At 34.7% G+C, this 17,977-nt stretch overlaps 2 protein-coding genes across 2 annotated transcripts; both read left to right on the top strand.

Annotated features, from left to right (window-relative positions):
* Window positions 1-487: 487 nt before the first annotated feature.
* Window positions 488-3,658, top strand: LOC130728722 (protein trichome birefringence-like 19). Its single transcript, XM_057580269.1, has 2 exons — window positions 488-992; window positions 2,399-3,658. The coding sequence occupies exons 1-2, from the start codon at window positions 519-521 to the stop codon at window positions 3,215-3,217; spliced, it is 1,293 nt and encodes a 430-aa protein (XP_057436252.1). The 5' UTR covers window positions 488-518; the 3' UTR covers window positions 3,218-3,658.
* Window positions 3,659-7,291: 3,633 nt separating this feature from the next.
* LOC130728723 (proline-rich receptor-like protein kinase PERK8) lies at window positions 7,292-13,805 on the top strand. The gene is made up of 8 exons (XM_057580271.1): window positions 7,292-9,020; window positions 9,956-10,366; window positions 11,052-11,138; window positions 11,428-11,498; window positions 11,673-11,749; window positions 12,214-12,361; window positions 12,992-13,153; window positions 13,253-13,805. Exons 1-8 carry the CDS (start codon window positions 8,000-8,002, stop codon window positions 13,493-13,495), a joined length of 2,220 nt encoding a protein of 739 aa, XP_057436254.1. The 5' UTR covers window positions 7,292-7,999; the 3' UTR covers window positions 13,496-13,805.
* The last annotated feature ends 4,172 nt before the right edge of the window (window positions 13,806-17,977 follow it).

A 17,977-nucleotide genomic window follows, 5' to 3' on the forward strand; every position in this document is an offset into this window, starting at 1 on the left:
TATGGAATTTGTCCAAAAAAAAAGTTAGACGATGCATACCATGTAGTACATAGACTTGATAGACAAATCATGTTAGGACTCTTTTAATATATACGAAAAGAGAGATAGATACAATGTTTCACTTGAGATTGACATGTCACTTAAAAATGTGTAAGGATGTAAACTCCTAAATTTCACTTGAGATTACGTGTCTCTTTTTTTTTTCTTTCTAAAAATCATATCAGCTAATGGATAAATATTTATCTCTACTTATAAGCTATTCTTATCTTATTTCAATAAGGACTTATATGATAACTACTAATTAACATAAGCGCTTAACAAAGTATTGATGCAAATGCCCCCCTATCACTTTATAGTAATGGTTACGTGCTTAGCCTTATGCCAAACTGACATATCATGAATTCAAATTATGCTAACCACACATCAAGTATTTGCATGTATATATAAGCCATTCCTTTTCATAAAACTAAATATAAGCCATATCAGCCAACCTTTTGATACAGACTTCAAACTCAACCATGAGATTTCAATCCATACAACTTATCAATGGGAAGCACCCATCAGGAAACACTAAAATAAGTGTTACCCTGCTTTCATTTGCTTTGATTCTTATCATGTCTCCATTTTTTCTCATGAAATACCCACATCAATCATCATCTCCTAAGATTTATCCTAGCAATTTGAATTTGAACCTGAACCACCCAGATATAAAAGGATATTGCAACATCTTCTCTGGAGAATGGGTTCCTTATAGTAAAGGACCTTATTATTATAATGAGACTTGCCATTATCTAATAGACCAGCAGAATTGCATAAAGTTTGGGAGACCTGACAGAGACTTCCTCAAATGGAGGTGGCAACCTTATGAATGTGAGCTCCCACCATTTGATGCAACTCATTTCTTGAAGCTTGTAAGAGGAAAGTCTATGGCCTTTCTTGGAGACTCGGTGGGAAGAAACCAGATGAATTCATTGTTGTGCCTCCTAAATCAAGTAAGTAAAATAGATCAATCACACATTTTTTCTTTTTGAAAGCTTAATTTTCTCTCACAACTCTATCCCTCCATTACCAATCAAGGCACCATATATAAAAGTTTTAAATTGCAATTCACAAAATCAAAACTGAAGATTATCACAATTATATATAGTAGTAATTGTGATGAGTTTAATGATTATGTATTACATATGAACAAGTTTTTCAATTAGAATTCATCAATTTATTATGTCATAATTAAATTTGAATTTAAAATAAGGTCCTTGATGTGGTACCTTGAGTCAATTCAAGGTGTGGTACCAAAAATGAGTTAAATTAGTTGTAAAACTTATATATCCGTTAAAAAGTTCGATTTTATTATATCATAGTAATGTAGTATTCAATTGCCAGAGATCTGAAATTTGTTTGTTGTGTTTTTTAACCTTTGTTCTTCCGTCAAATATGGTCATTTGACGCACATCGCCACCATCATCGTTCGTCTTCACTACTCATCCATTTTTCATTAAAAAATGAATTATATGGAATAGAGTTAATTGAAAAATAAAATAGAATTTGAAAATGTAAAATTTACGTTGAACAACATAGTAATAATCTATTAAATAACTTAATGTGGATATCATACCCAAAAAAATATTATGGGTACCACAAAATTTGCCTTAAAAATAATTAAATAAAAATTGAAAAATATAATTGAATGCATGTGTAAAACTCTTTACACGCAAATAAATTAAATCTAATTGTGATAAAAACCACAATTGAAACTTTCACTTAAAGTTTGACCGTGTAAAGATTTTTTTATATTGACATTCAATTAGGTTTTACCAATATTGACACATCATATAGTTTAGTTAAAAAAAGAAAAAAATACTAAAAGTGAAAATAGTGATATGTGATTAAACATATGCATAACATCTTTTCAAAAAAAAAAAAACATATGCATAACATTGTACATTAATTAAATTCTTACTCTTAGTGTAGTTATGAAATTTGATCTTGACAAACCGGTTCAACCGGTTGAATCAGGAATCATTCAAGTAATTAGTAAAAATTCAATTATTTTCATAATTATGGAACTTTCAAAAAAATAATAATTATGAATTGGTCAAGAATCAGTCGAATTGTGTCAAAGCTGAAGCTATTAAACTAGTTTGATCCGGCATTTTAATTTAACGTTCAGTGATTGAGGTCCCCAAATTTTGACTTAATCTTTTATGACAATGTCTTATTTAATATAATTTTTTTTTTAGTTTCACCGGTTGAATCACAATTGAAACAAAAAATTATATATTACTCTTTTCATCAATTCAATGATCCGTTCAGTTTTAAAACTCAGTTATTAACTCTTCAACTCATTGGGACATGACATTTTGTTAATTTATGAGTTGCACACTTACTATCCTTTAAGGTTGCTGGTCCTGAGGACATTTCAAAGAGATACACAACAGATGCCATTTATTTCCGAAGGTGGTTCTATCCTGATTACAATTTCACCCTCGCAACACTCTGGTCCCCATTCTTAGTGAAAGCCACTGATGCTGACCTTAATGGTCATTCCAACACCAGCCTCATGCACTTGCATCTTGATAAGGCAGATGAAGCATGGGTCAGTGAGATTGAGAATTTTGATTTTGTCATCATCTCAGCTGGCCAATGGTTCTTCAGGCCACTTGTGTTCATTGAAAATAATGGCCAAATTGTTGGGTGCCACAAATGTGGACAAAATGACATAAAACCTCTCACTCACTACTATGGATACAGCAAAGCATTCAGAACTACATTCAGAACAATTGTGAATCTCAAAAGGTATAAAGGGGTGACAATTTTAAGAACATTCTCTCCAGCACACTTTGAAAATGGTGATTGGAACAAAGGTGGGAGTTGTGAGAGGACAAAGCCTTATACAAAAGAAGAAGTGAATTTTGATGGGTATATTTTTGAGACATATAGGACTCAAGTGGAGGAATTTAGAAAAGCAGAGAAGAGAGCAAGGAAGAAGGGTTTGAAGTTTCTGATGATGAATGTAACTGAGATTATGCTTAGGAGGCCTGATGGACATCCTAATAACTTTGTGTATGGACATTCTAAGGACAAAAATGTGACATTTAATGATTGTGTTCATTGGTGCTTGCCTGGCCCTATTGACACATGGAATGAGTTTTTGCTCTACATGTTGAAAATGGAAAGTCAGAAACCTTTGGTTTCAACTTTACAGAGATTTGTCTAGAACCAAAAAAAAATCAGATTAGCCATGTTGACATTTGAACAAAATAGTGATAATGTTGGCACGAGATTGTTCAAGTTTAAGCAGATGTTTGAGTTTAAGTCACTGGAATGCACTTACGGTAAATACTTGAGTTTTAATATGTAGAGTTTACCGCTAACTTAAATAAGATTGTCTTTTTCTAGGATTTTTTTCCCACAACTGTAATTCTTTCCGGTATAAACAAAAAAGGAGACAGGGAGGGGCAAGCCAAATGTAGTTTGGCAACTATTGATTCATTGAAACTAGAATGGAAGTTTGATTTGTGGATACATATGCATTTGTTATGTCTTGATTTTTAAATATAATTGGTCTATTTTTCAGGCCCAAATTTCCCCGACTTATCTTGGGCTGGATCCGTTTGAGACCCTGCAGGTCTGTTTGGAATGGCATACTTGGCAAGTTGGCTTGCAAAGCAAAAAAGAGTTGCCTTCGTTTTTTATCCTTTTTTAATAGTGTTGACAAAAAATCATTTTCGATATATGTGGATCCAAAAATATTATTAATTTTTTTTAAAAAATTAACACAAATTGCACTAACTTCCTATCACGTTTATCATAGGTTTGTCATTTTTATACAACGTACATATATTACTTAACAAAACACTATCTACCATAATTTTATAATTTTATTAGGAACATTGTAATAACCTTCCATGAGATCAATCATTATAGCACCCTACACTCATCTATTATTTTAAATGATATATGAAAGAGAGTGAGGATGTATCATATGAGAATGAAGTTTTTATGTGAGAGCGAAATGAGTTATTGTGAGTCATTAGATCTAATCATGAACGGTCAAGATCAAAAGATAATCATGATGTGATTGCTACATGATCAATTAAAGATGTCTTAAAATGTCACATGACTTCATGTTTTAATCTTGATCGTTTATGATTAGATCTAATGACTCATTATAACTCATCTCACTCTTACATAAAAGCTCCATTCTCATATGATACATCCTTCGAAAGAGAGAGGATGTAAATGCATTTTGTAAAATAAATATGATGTCAGTTCAATAATTAATAAATTTTTGGGGAGGTAAGTGAAATTTCTCAAAAATTATAAAAATATTTACCTGAATGAACAATTGGTTGCAGCATTGATTTTATTTTCTTCTTCTTCTCTCTCCAATTACATGTTCTGTTGCTCTAAATTTGATTCCCTCATTTCAAATGAAACTCTAAAATAATTTTTTAAAACATACTCCATCCTAGGGGAGTAATATTTATGCTTCTTTATATCTAATTCAGCAGTTTTCAAAGGATATCTAATTATATACCATTCTCATTTTGATGAATTACTCTCATGACAATAAGTTATAACAATAACTTGGTCTAAGAAAGAAAAAGTAATTTCCAACAAGTCTAAATTTGCTAAAGAGTGCAAGTAAGACACTCTTTTATGAGACAGCAAGCATCCTTTTTTTAATTTGTTGTTTAGCTCAACAAACCATAAACGTCGCTTTGAAGTAAAAATGCTAGTAAACAACACCGATATTTGTACAACTTCATGCAATTGCATTTGTGATAGTGAGAAGTGATGAGAACTCTACCCTTCTTTTATTTGTGATTATGGTAGATAATGACCACATATGACAAGAAGGGTGTCAAGAAAACGATTATGATAAAACAAGTTTGTATTTGGCAAATTGGTGGATACATCATCTAAGGTATATTAGATTAGAAGGGTGAGAAAATCACAATTAATTAACATAAAAAAACTAGATCCAAATACAAATTAAATACAAGTTAGAATCAACCTAAAATCTCTGACTATTCCAACCAAATAATACATTAATAATAACAAAGGCCTATTTTTCTTCTTTACTCACTAGAATGTATTTATTTAATATTGCTGGACCATAGCTAACAATCATAGCCAGTGCAACATTCCATGCCACTAGGCCATCACTTCCATGCTTTTTTTTATTGCTCGCATGTTCTTTAGGCTCTCCCCAACCTTGATTAAACTTTTTTCTTAAGTTTTAGTTTTAGTTGATGTACTCACATTGTGTATGTATCTAAACATATAACACACGCATATAAGAGTTACCTATGAGTAGGTGATCTTATTATTATTATTATATATTAATTAATGTACACACCGTATAATTACAAGAAAAAAATTTACGTTGAGAAGAGTTGGTTGAAATGCCAAATTAATTTGAACTAATATAATTATACAAATAAGAAATTACCTAACTGGACTTTTTTATTTGTATAAAATAAATTATTTGACAAACATTCAAAAAGGTTTTTTTTTTTGGCTTAAATACTCTGTAGGTCCCTGAAATTGTACCCCGTATCAAAATAAGTCCCTGAAAATTTTTTTTCCGATTCCGGGTCCCTAGAAAAATTTGTTTGATCAAAATAAGTCCCTACGCCGGAGAAGACAGTGGTTGCCTCCTCATTGTTTCCACAAACCATGAAATAACATGTTTAAAACACTCCTAGACCTTCATATATCTGATCTGGGCGAAGGAATCGCAAGAAACAAAGCTAAAACGAAGAAACCGAGAAGCTCCATAAATTCCGGCGAGAAGAAATCAACTTGCGACTGGCCTTTTCTCTTCAACTGTGACGACCCAGCCCACGAGACCACCACCACTGAGTTCCTGAGGACGAGACGAAGCCGGCCCAACACCCTGGTCGTAGCGCCGCCATGACCGCCGTCGTCAACCACCGTCTTCTCCGGCGTAGAGACTTATTCTGATTAAAAAAACAATTCCAGGGATCCGGAATCGAAAAAAAAATTTTCAAGGACTTATTTTGATACAGGGTACAATTTCAGGGACCCCTAGAGTATTTAAGCCTTTTTTTTTTTACCAATTTATGGTATTCAAGTGATATATGTTTGATGCTACTTAAATAAGGTATTGAATGTCCCTAAATGATAGCTCAAGTGATAAGAGCTTTAGAACATATGGATTGGGGTGGGGGAGGTTTAGGGATCAAACCCTCTATCAAACCCTGGAGGGTGCAATTTTTTTTTCCGATATACCAAAAAGAAAAAAATATCAAATACGATATTGTGCATGAAAAGGAAAAAGAGCATCCCACCACATGGATGTTAATTAGTTGCTCAAAATGATTATTTCAAGGAGAGGGTACTTGTGTTGAAAGTCCAAACAACATACAAGCCTACAAATAAATGGATTAAACTCCTTTAGAGTGAGAAAATCACTTTATAGTTTATAGGATACAAAAAGTGATTGCAATGAATGATTGAATTCTTTTCTAGACTTTTCAAATTAAGCAAACATAACTTACGATAACAAATTAATTAATGAACAAAAATAAGGTTTAATTGCACTTTTTGTCCCTATAATTTAGACTTTATGTGATTTTAGTCCTCATAGTTTTTATAGCGAAATAAGTCCTTATACTTTAAAAATAATTAAATTTGGTCTCTATGTAAACTTTTATATACAAAAATTCCTTAGATTTTCATTTTCTACTAAATATTTTAGAGTGTACGATAGATTTAAGATATAATATTAATTTGAAAGTTCAAAAGAAAAATATTAATTTTCTTAAAATTTAAAATATTTTCCAAGACATGAAATTATGGTTTAAAAATGACAAATTTGTGAGCTTTTAAATTTAGGTGAAATTTACTTTCAAAAATAAAATTAGGTGAAATTTAACAAATAAGTTAGTGAGTTTTGAGTGTAATAAGATTCAAAATGATTTAATGGAATAAATATATGAAAATTTCACTTTGAGATTTAGAATTTGATACTTTTATGTAAAAGAAAAGTGAATATATGAAAAAAATTTAAAACTTGAGGGACTAAATTTGCTAAAAATATTATTAGGAGACCAAAATCACAAATAAATGTAGTAGAAGGAACCAAAAATATAATTAAGCCTACAATTAAAGTAGTGATAATCTGATACAGTAACTAATTTTGCTCCTCTAATTCATAAAAATAATAAAAGAGTTTAATTACTAAATCAATAATAATAAAAACAAAATAAAACTCAATTGGTTAATGATTGATTTGTCTCAATTTTCAATTTGGACACAACCTTTTCCCATTTTGAGTGCATGTGTGAGGGACACTGTGAGAGAGATAGAGCCTGTTCTGTTCTGAAAGTCGTCTCCACGTTCTCCTTTGCACATCTTGTGGGGTGTGTGTGCTGTCACTCACTGCTGTTGTTGTTGTACCACCATTGCCATATTCCGCAAAATGAGCTTTTTCTTGTGGAGTTTGCAGCTTCCAATCTTGTGCACAAACAAAGACCCTCGTTTCAGATATTGTTAAAGCTTTCATCTTTAGTCTCTGGGTTCATTTTGGAGATCTGGGTATGCGGCATTTTCATGAGGGTTAGGCCAGTTATGTGTTTAGGTCATAATGCTGGATATGCTTCTTGATTTACCTTTTGCTGAAAAAAGGTTTCATTTCATGAACTTTTGGCACTGTAGCCTACAAAAGTATTAAGCTTTATTGAAAGTAGTTTGTGGGTAGTGTGACTTTTGCTGTATTCCTAAGTGTTTTTTGGGAATAGGGTCTTCGTTGGTTTGTTTTTTTTTTTTTTGGTGAAGAAATTTGTGAATTGCTTGTGGAAGAGTTGATCTGAAATCTGAAGTTTGATATCTGATTTGGAATGTTATGATGGTCATGTTTTGGGAAAAGATTGGGAATTTGAGTGGTGGTGATTTTGGAAAGTAGTGATGATGTTGGAAGAGTTTTGTTGCTAGTACATTTTGTTTTTGAGGGAAGAATTGTGCAGTTATGGCTTCAACCATCCTAAACCCTCCACTTGTTGCTTCAACCCTTTCTCCAAATGCTTCCCCTTCTGCAGTGCCTCCAGTATCTGCTGGTGTTTTATCACCACCTCCTCCTTCATCTTCCACACCACCATCTCCTCCCACTTCTCAGCCCAATGGAACATCCAATTCCCCTGCTCCTTCATCTCCTTCTGTCCCTTCAGCTCCACCTCCTGTAACACCTCCTCCTTCTCCACCCCTTTCTCCTCCACCGGTATCTACGCCACCTCCGGCTTCTTCCCCTCCTTCACCACCGGCTTCTCCACCACCTGCATCTCCACCACCACCAATTGCAACATCACCCCCACCACCAGCTACCACTTCCCCTCCTCCAGCTGAGACTTCACCTTCTGTTCCAAATTTGTCCCCACCACCTCCAGCAGCTGGTTCCCCTCCTCCTCAATCCTCAGAGGCACCTCCCACTCAACCGATTTCGCCATCTCCTCCTCCTCCAGCTAATGTGGCAAGGCCACCATCCACAAATTCCCCTCCTGCACCAGAGGCAAAGCCTCCTAAACGTTCCCCTTCACCGCCTGTACATGCATCCCCTCCATCAGTTTCTCAATCTCCTCCTTCTCCTTCCACTGATGTTCCCCCTCCATCCACATTGCCATCAACTCCTTCCACTGATGTTCCTCCTCCTTCAGTCCCTTCAGGCTCTTCACCTCCAGTTTCTTTGCCTGACCCCCCAACTAATAGAACATCAGCTGGGGGACCAGCTGTTTCTCTTCCCTCTATACCAACTGAGAAACCCACTGCTAGACCAACTAATGACGGCACTAATAATGTAGCCTCAAACACCACGCCTTCACCTTCAAGAGGGTTAAGTACTGGAGGAGCTGCGGCTATTGGCGTTGTAGTTGGTTTTATCGTCCTTAGCCTTCTTGTTATGGCTGTGTGGTTTGTACAGAAAAAGAAGAAGAAGGAAACAGAATCAAGGGGTGGTTATGCTATACCTTCTCCATTTGCCTCATCTCAAAATTCAGGTATTGCATTGTGCACTGCAAGCTATTAGGAAGATATGCTTTTGTTGTTATTGCATATTGTTAACCTTGACTATTTTTCATTGAGATGTATGCTAAAGGCTCTTCCCAGCACTCTGCATAAACTTGAATCAGATAATCTTAGATTATGGTTCCTGGATACTTCACTAATGATTCAGAGAAGTTCCCAGATTCTGGTTCTTAAATATTCATTGTAGATCCGTAGCCAGAAGTCTAATATCATTGTATCAATCTCCTTTACCATTAAACACCAATTTCTTTTCCTTTATCACTATGTTCATTTATTTGATTTTGCATATCTTTTTATATATCAATTATTGTTAGGCCTTACAACATAACTTCCTCTCTTCAGTGAAATATGATTTATCTGATACTTGAAAAGGGAAGTTTTAGTTTATGGAATTTGTAATTGTCTATAAAAGGTGCAAATGCATCTTTGTTTTGCACGGCCTGTAATTATGTTCTAATAGAAACTTAAGTGGCCTAGCAGCCATTTTTACTATGTGTTTTGTTCTCCTATTCTATTTTTGGTTTATAACCAGCTTAAGGTATAAAGCAACTACTAATTTCTTGATTTTTCTTTATACCCTTAGCATGCATGTGTTGAAACCTCCATGCTGTCCTTATAGCCCCTTCGCCCACAAAAAAAAAACAACCATGTTGCACTCTTGATGATGTCTTTGGTTTCTAAATTATCTGTGACAAATTTTAGCTGATTGTGATAATTATGTTGGATAGTTCTAGTTAGTCTCTTTGCTTTTCTTCTGAATTTTTTTGCAATGTTAGTTGCATTGTGTTTAAATGGCATGACACTATAAAACTGGCATGTGTTTGCAGTAAGTCTCTAAATTCAGGAATAATTAAATTTATAAATGGGTTCTAGAATAACTTCTTTAAACATTGATATTCTCCTCTAGGTACTGTGTTCTTGAGGCCACAATCTCCTGCCAACTTTATAGGTAGTGCCTCTGGTAATGATTACGCATATTCCCCATCAGAGCCAGGTGGAGCAAGTGGTTCAAGATCATGGTTCACATATGAAGAACTTACACAAGCTACCAATGGGTTTTCTGCTAAAAATATGTTGGGAGAGGGTGGATTTGGTTGTGTCTACAAAGGTTTGCTAATTGATGGAAGAGAAGTGGCTGTTAAACAGCTCAAAGTTGGTGGTGGGCAAGGGGAACGTGAATTCAGGGCAGAAGTTGAGATTATTAGCCGTGTACATCATCGTCATCTGGTTTCCTTGGTGGGTTACTGTATAGCTGAACATCAAAGGTTGCTTGTCTACGATTTTGTTTCCAACGATACTCTTCATTACCATCTGCATGGTAAGTTATAAATCTCTGATAGAATAATTTCAAAATATTGTAGAACACAACACACACATATTTCATAATTTAAGGAAAAGTTCATAATCAAAATATCATGTATAACTTTTAAAATTTACAATATCTTAATATATGCAAATATTTTCTATCATTAGCTCCTAGTAAAAAAAGACTAAATGGTTGTTTCCACATCATGTCTGTGCCATGTCCCACCGTGCCAAAGCTAGAAAGAAAATTTCTGACACATGAACTTGTGTTGGAAATATGATGTTAGTGTGTCCATACACAAGTTCTATCAGACATATGGACACGACATGAAAATGTTGTTTCTCTTAGTAAGCCATGGAAAATGCGACATTTTTGGAGTTCTTTTCTTTGCTTGGTGACCTATTTGACCCCCTTTTTTTTGTTATCGACTTTTAATATTTTATATGTCACTGAACATAATGGAAATATTGAACAATTATGCGTTATATATTTTACCAATACTCAATGTGGTAATATGACACAATTTGTTGTCTCCCCATGAATATGTTATTATCACCATGGATGTTGCATCTCAAATTTACAATATAAGTAGGTTTTTCCGAAAGTTCCGGTAGTTATGCTTTAAAATCCATGTTTTCGGATTGAGCATTGCATAGTTCTTCATCTAAAATTTACCAGTAAATTTAAATATGTACAGATGAAAACAGACCAGTTCTGGATTGGCCTACAAGAGTCAAGGTTGCTGCTGGTGCTGCTCGTGGAATAGCGTACCTACATGAAGACTGTAAGCTCATTTTTTCAAAGTATTCTCAAGTGTTTAATTACCATAGAAGAAGGGACTCTCCATGGCACTACATGTTCCTTTAATCTTTGGAGACTTTCTTTTAAAAAACATATTTTTCTTTAAACGGAATACTTAGAATTGCAACCAAATCTAAGATGCTACCACCTAACATGGTTGCATTCTTATTAAATACAAATTTAGAATTACTCGTGTTTTAAGGCTTGACTTTTTGGTTTTGGTAGCATATTATATTCTTCATCTTCTTATTTCTTTTTAATTAATTTATTAGGCCATCCACGCATTATTCATCGAGACATTAAGTCATCAAACATCCTTCTTGATCACAACTTTGAAGCTCAAGTAAGCCACTTCTATATCTGTACCCTCTGATTCAGAAACCTTAAACTTTTTAAGTGAGTCAATTTAGTAGATAGATTCACACTTAAGTTCGAGCTTATGCTGCATTGGCATCTCCACATTTATTTATTTCACTTTTTTCTAACTGGTACTTTCTTTACGTGTTGTGACCAACAGGTTTCAGACTTCGGGCTTGCAAAATTGGCATTGGATACAAATACACATATAACAACACGTGTGATGGGAACCTTTGGGTAGGTTATACCTATGTTTGTTGTGTAGCTTGAGTCACATAATTTAGTGTTTGTTGATGGAATCCTGTTAGTAGCCTGATTAAATTTTATTATTTATTCAATCTATCAGAAGTGCATCGCATTTTTCGTAAAAATAACTTATTAAACACTGTTATCTTTCTGGGAGTAATAGATATTAGTTTGCTAGTTAAGTTGGACAAGGACTGGATCTGGATGTATAGGGTTGTATTGTCATTATCTGATTGGCTTGTTCGAATTCTAATTGGATGTATACAATTTTCTTAATTTCTTCTTCTCAGGTTGTATCTTTTATGCACATTATCTATTAATGTCTGATCTACTATGCCTTATTATTATGGCTTTTCCAACATCCGAAGCATACTCATTTGGATATTGAAAATAGTCAAGTGTGCAATATTCATGTATCATAATATATCTAATGGATAGAATGGTCTGAATGCCAGGTACATGGCACCAGAATATGCAACAAGTGGGAAATTGACTGAAAAGTCCGACGTATATTCCTTTGGGGTTGTGCTTCTGGAGCTAATTACAGGTCGGAAACCTGTAGATGCCTCTCAGCCAATCGGTGATGAGAGCTTGGTTGAATGGGTGAGTCACATATTTCCTTTGACATTCCTTTGTTTATTATTGTTACTATTATAGTAGGACATACATGTACAAAAAGAGATTCCAAGGTTTTTGTTTACTCAAATATCCTATCTTTCTTATTGATATGGTTTTGTAGGTTCAGATATTGTAAAACAATAAAGATTTGTCTTCATGTTTTTATTTACAAAATCTGAAAATAGGACATAAATTGAAAACAGGATGTTCTTTTATAAGTTTGAGTGCAAACATATTAATTGAAAATGTAACAGAAACGATACCAAATGCCACAATTTTTTCTTGTTTTCTTTGACTACGGAGATGGGGGGTTGGAGAGGGAGAAATCATGGACAATCTCAGAGTTAGTGTAATGTGAGTACAAACATTTGTATTTCTGTTAGCGCACATTCCAAGGCAGTTCGAATGTGCTTATGGCCAATCCATGTTCTTTGTGTCATTGGAGTGAATGTGCTTTTGGCCAATTTCAGTTGAGCTAGTGTTACAACTTAAAGGCAATTAGAATATTAATATCTTACTATTATTTTTCAGGAAAATATATTAAGTTTAAGCCGAAATGTTTCTTATTTAAGCCGAAAAGATAAATTGCTCATTTTTAATATAACTTATTTCCAGGCCCGGCCTCTGTTGACTGAAGCGCTTGAAAACGAGGACTTTGACATTTTGGTGGATCCAAGACTAGGAAAGAACTATGACAAAAATGAGATGTTTCGGATGATTGAGGCGGCTGCAGCCTGCGTGCGCCATTCTTCAGTTAAGAGGCCGCGGATGAGTCAGGTAATCATTCTCTGGAATTAGAGCATACCATGTACTTGTTTGGATTTTTAAGATACTAACTTCATTGTGCTTGCTTTTGTTTCTAACATGACATACCAGGTAGTGAGAGCTTTAGATTCCTTAGATGAGTTTTTAGATCTCAACAACGGAATGAAACCCGGGCAGAGTTCAGTGTTTGATTCTGCACAACAATCTGCACAAATCAGAATGTTTAGGAGGATGGCTTTTGGTAGCCAAGATAATTCCACTTTCTTCAATGAGACTCAGAGTAGTTGGAGGAGCAGAGATCAGGACTCAACAACTGTATTCCCCCAAAACAAATCCGGCTCTTGGAACGTTTGAGATTGACTCTAAAGACTTCAATACCATGGTTGACGAAATTTTGATGCACGCGCACGCTCACACATACGTGGACCTGCCATTGCTAGTAATGTCTTGGTGAAGCTGTTGTATTTCTTCCTTTTTGCAGGGCCAGGTCCTCTGGTGAATGTGCTTTTGTAAATCTTATTTTAACTATTTTTGGTCTCAGTTTTCCGAGGTGATTTAATTGTGATTGCTTATGATGCTTTTATATTCTTTGTAATCTAGGTTGTTTGTTACGTAACTTGTATTTATGAATGGATAGCAGTGACATGATAGTCTCTATTTTCAACATTGTCTCTAATTCCAATTTACCTGACAGTTTTATAGTGTTTTTTGGTGCTGCGTTTATTTTAGTTAATTTACTAATTAATAAGATGAATTAATCAATCAGTCCACTGACTATCCTAGCTAGATTTCAAAACATTAGAATGTGAATGATTTAATTGAAACAATATTCTGACCATTCCACCTTCTTAGCACCCTCTCCTCCAAACAAACTAAAAACGTGAGAGGAAACAATCGAGGTAGAGAGTGTTATTAGGTATGTTCCTATGTTGCACGGGTACGGTACGGGGTACAGCATTTTTTGAAAAAACAGGGTACGGGTACGCCGGTTATATATATATATATTTATTTAAATAAATAAATATTTATATATATATATATATATATTGAAATAAAATGTTTTCTATCATAATATTATTAATTAAAAATATCAAATCTCCTAATGTACAATACTCGTATTTCTTGGCTAATACTCATATCGAAGACCAACATGAAAGTCATCACATAACGGTGGATTCAATAGTAGCATGATGGGAGTAAGAAGAACGTGAGCGACTCTTTCTCTTCATGCTTCATAGCAGCCGTATGCTAGAAAGAGTGAAAGGTAAATTAGGTTTTGGTCTTTTGAATAAATTGATAATACATTTTTTAATTTTTAAAATTACGTAAAAAACTACAAAACGACATAGTTTTGAACATTTTTCATTTAAAAAAAAAAAAACTTATCCGGCGTACCCTCGATGTACCCAAAACGTACCCACGGAGTATCCAAAACGTACCCACAGCGTATCCAATTTTTTTTTGTTTGGCGATGCTTTTGGGTACGTACCCACGGCGTACCCCCTGCGTACCCGTACCGGGTACTTTGCCAATTTTGGCGTACCCGTGCAACATAGGTATGTTCTCTTTTCGCTTATCTTCAATTTTTCTTATACTTATATATCTGACTAAAATGAGTGCTGTGAATACTTAATTAAAGGTATGGTTTGCCTCATGTTGTGACATGAATGTGCCAATATGTCTTTTATTCATAGATCTGATTTCAGATTTTCTTTTCCCTACTTTTTATGTCGTTGTGATGATTTTTTTTATAAAATTGATATATCAGTTTCCATGTTGGTTTGATACTGTCATGGAACTTCAAAAAAAGATACTGTCATGTAATCTAGACTATTTGGTTGTTTTGCCGGTAGATCTTATAGTTATTTTTTATCCCCCAAAAGAACCCTAAATCAAAGTTTTCCTCGAGCTCCATGGAACTTGATAATTCTTAAAGGGAGGGAGAGAAGCCACAAGAGTCACATTCTTAATAATTCGAAAAGGGACAGAGTTTTTAAGTTAACAATTCATATCTGTGTGAAGTTATGATTGTGTTTTTTTTCTCTCTCTTTCTGGACAGTTTATATGTAACAGACGTAATATTATATATGTATATAAATTTTTAAACTTGATCTTTTGTGTTTAGGAAATTTTTGGAGTCATGGGTAAGCGGAAGAATAAGTACTGGAATCAAGGGCAAATTATGTGGTACACTGAAATTCTTTTGGGTACTGTACCCTGATTAGATGAAATTGTGAAATTGAAGGACATAAAAAGAAAGAAGATTAGACCTTTTAAGTTTTGTTGGAATCTTAGACGTCATGCTGGTTGTTGCAGCTCTTTTTAAATCAGAATCTAGTGGTGGAAGTGGAAATGTATGCGATGTAAGAACAAGAGAGTTATTGACCACAATTAGGGTGAGATATGGAAATTGGTGTTTGGCGAACGGCAAGATAATGAGATAATCTACTAAAATGCTCATGAATGATGATGGTAGAGGTTTTTAAAAGTTAAAAAAATGGGAGATAAAGATGTTTTACATCATTTAAGGTACCGTACCATCATTTAAATTAAGGTACCACAGCAAGCACCGAAATCAAGTTACAATAGAAGAAAATGGTATGTGGAAGTGCAGTAAATGTGGATACGTCTAGTGGTGGTGCTAAAAGAATTAGAGCCCATATAAAACGAACACTAGACTGTAGCATTGCCCCATGTTCCATTGATCAAGATGATGGAGTTCACCACAATCTGGCTTTTGGATCAAGTAACCCAGAAGGATCTCTAAATGCAGTGAATTCATTTCAAGGTAAGTAACATCATAAGTGACTTTTACTTTTATTATTATAGGCTTAAACCTCTTTGAAAATATGGATTTAGATGGATTGTGAGCTTTATTAACATCTGCAGAAGGCGTTGAAACAGGTTTGGCAACAGTGCACAATGTGATTGAAAACAAGTACAAAGCTTCTTATGGAGAGATAAATAAGCTAAACCGAATAATTTCTGATCTACAATGTGAGGAAGATGACGTTAAAACACAATTACAGAATCTGGAGTCTCAAGGCAAAAAGCGCAAGATAAAAGTTGAAGAATGGTTAAAAAATTTAGAAGACTTGAAAAGAAGAGCTGGTGCTATGATTCATTATTCCCTATCTCTATTTGAAATCGAGAAATTGACCCAAGAATTTGAAAATCATAAGGAACTTAAACCTCTAGTAATTTCAAATGAAGTCGTTGGTTTCAAATTTGAACAAAGTATGAAGAAGGTGCTGGAACTTCTCAGCAACGACCAAGTCTTTAAGATTGGCATCTATGGAATGGCAGGAGTAGGGAAAACATTGCTAGCAATACATGTGACGAATGAAATCAAACAAAGAAGGACTTTCCAGGATGTACTTTGGGCCGCGGCTTCCAATAATCCAAGTTGTCTTCACAAGTCATTTAGAAGATGTGTGTCGAGTGATGGATTGCTCTCCTAATAGTATGATTAAAATTGAGCCTCTTAATCGCGAACATGAAGAAGATTGGGAGTTGTTTTTGCTGAAGCTTGGCCACGAAGGGACACCGACAATACTTTCCCCTGAAATAGAAGAGGTTGGAAAATTGATTGTGAAGATATGCGGAGGTTTACCTCTTGCCGTCAGTGTGATGGCCAGAGCCATGAAACCAATACTAAATGATGGAATTCGTTTGTGGAGGTTTAAATTGTATCAGCTTCACAAAAGGGGAAATGGGAGTGGAAATGGAAAGAGGGGTATTGGAGGTGTTAAAACGCAGCTACCAAAAGTTACCACATAAGGACATGCAGAAATGTTTCTTAGAATGTGCATTATCACCTGATCTTAGTAGAGAAAATGAATGGATTAAGAACCTTGATTTAAAAAAACTGATAATAGGAAGTACTATGGGGGGAAGATGGGACAAGGTACTTGGCATATTGAGAGCACTCGAAGGCCATTTTTTGTTGGAGAATGGACCTGATTCGATACAGATCTTATTGAAGGCCCTGGCCTTTTATATCAAGAAGACTGAAGAGTCATAGGTGATATCAGGTGATCCATTTTATTTGAGAACATGCACCCCTCCTGGTTGATGAATGCTGCTGTCTTTATAATAAAAGTGAGCTGAGCTTAATTTCTTAACTTTGTTATGAATTGAACTCTTTTAATTTGGATTGTTCTTGTATATCATATTCACTTGAAATTTGTGCTTAAGTTTATAATTTATGCAGCAATTTGTTTTCTATCCTTCAGTTTTTGCTTATTATGCAGTTCTTCTACTTTTCGTGTGCTCCAAAGCCAACTACATTTCCACCTTGACTGCCAAAAAGTACTTCCATTGCATTTTTGTTATGTTCACACCGGAGAACAATGGGAAATTCCCCAAGTGTCGAGCTACCCTCAGTCTTCAGACTATCCATCGAGTGTGGGAAATAATGAGATAAAAGATCAGTTATGCTTTGAGAGAGTCGAAGAACTCCATCATGTGTCCTAAAGTTCTCTGACAAGAATACAGTATCTGAAATTGCTTGCTTGTGGTAACTTCTGCTGGATTCTCCCACTCCCACAAACCTGTTGTAAAAGATGGATTTTATATCTGCAAATCTAAAATCAGTCCCTCTTGATATAGTCTGTGCAGTATCCCCGCAAAAGGCAAAGTCATCTTCATAATGGAGCACCCATATTTGAATAGATGAATCTGACCGACTGTGAGATCTTGTACTTCATCTATGTATGCAAATCTCATCACTTCTCTTTCGTAGGCTTTAGTCTTCAATCTTCTATGAAGATCATTCACAACATCAGTCAAATCGAATTCACTTAGATTCTTCTTCAATTTATCATAAGCCTTATA

This window comes from Lotus japonicus, chromosome 1, assembly GCF_012489685.1.
Source record: "Lotus japonicus ecotype B-129 chromosome 1, LjGifu_v1.2".
Taxonomy (NCBI): Eukaryota; Viridiplantae; Streptophyta; class Magnoliopsida; order Fabales; family Fabaceae; genus Lotus; species Lotus japonicus.

Excerpts from the sequence above, each read along its gene's own strand:
- LOC130728722 (XM_057580269.1), top strand. The coding sequence starts at position 519 with ATGAGATTTCAATCCATACAACTTATCAATGGGAAGCACCCATCAGGA. Across the intron at positions 993-2,398 it reads TGTTGTGCCTCCTAAATCAA|GTTGCTGGTCCTGAGGACAT; the intron begins GTAAGTAAAATA and ends CTATCCTTTAAG.
- LOC130728723 (XM_057580271.1), top strand. The coding sequence starts at position 8,000 with ATGGCTTCAACCATCCTAAACCCTCCACTTGTTGCTTCAACCCTTTCT. Across the intron at positions 10,367-11,051 it reads TCTTCATTACCATCTGCATG|ATGAAAACAGACCAGTTCTG; the intron begins GTAAGTTATAAA and ends AAATATGTACAG. Across the intron at positions 13,154-13,252 it reads AGAGGCCGCGGATGAGTCAG|GTAGTGAGAGCTTTAGATTC; the intron begins GTAATCATTCTC and ends ATGACATACCAG.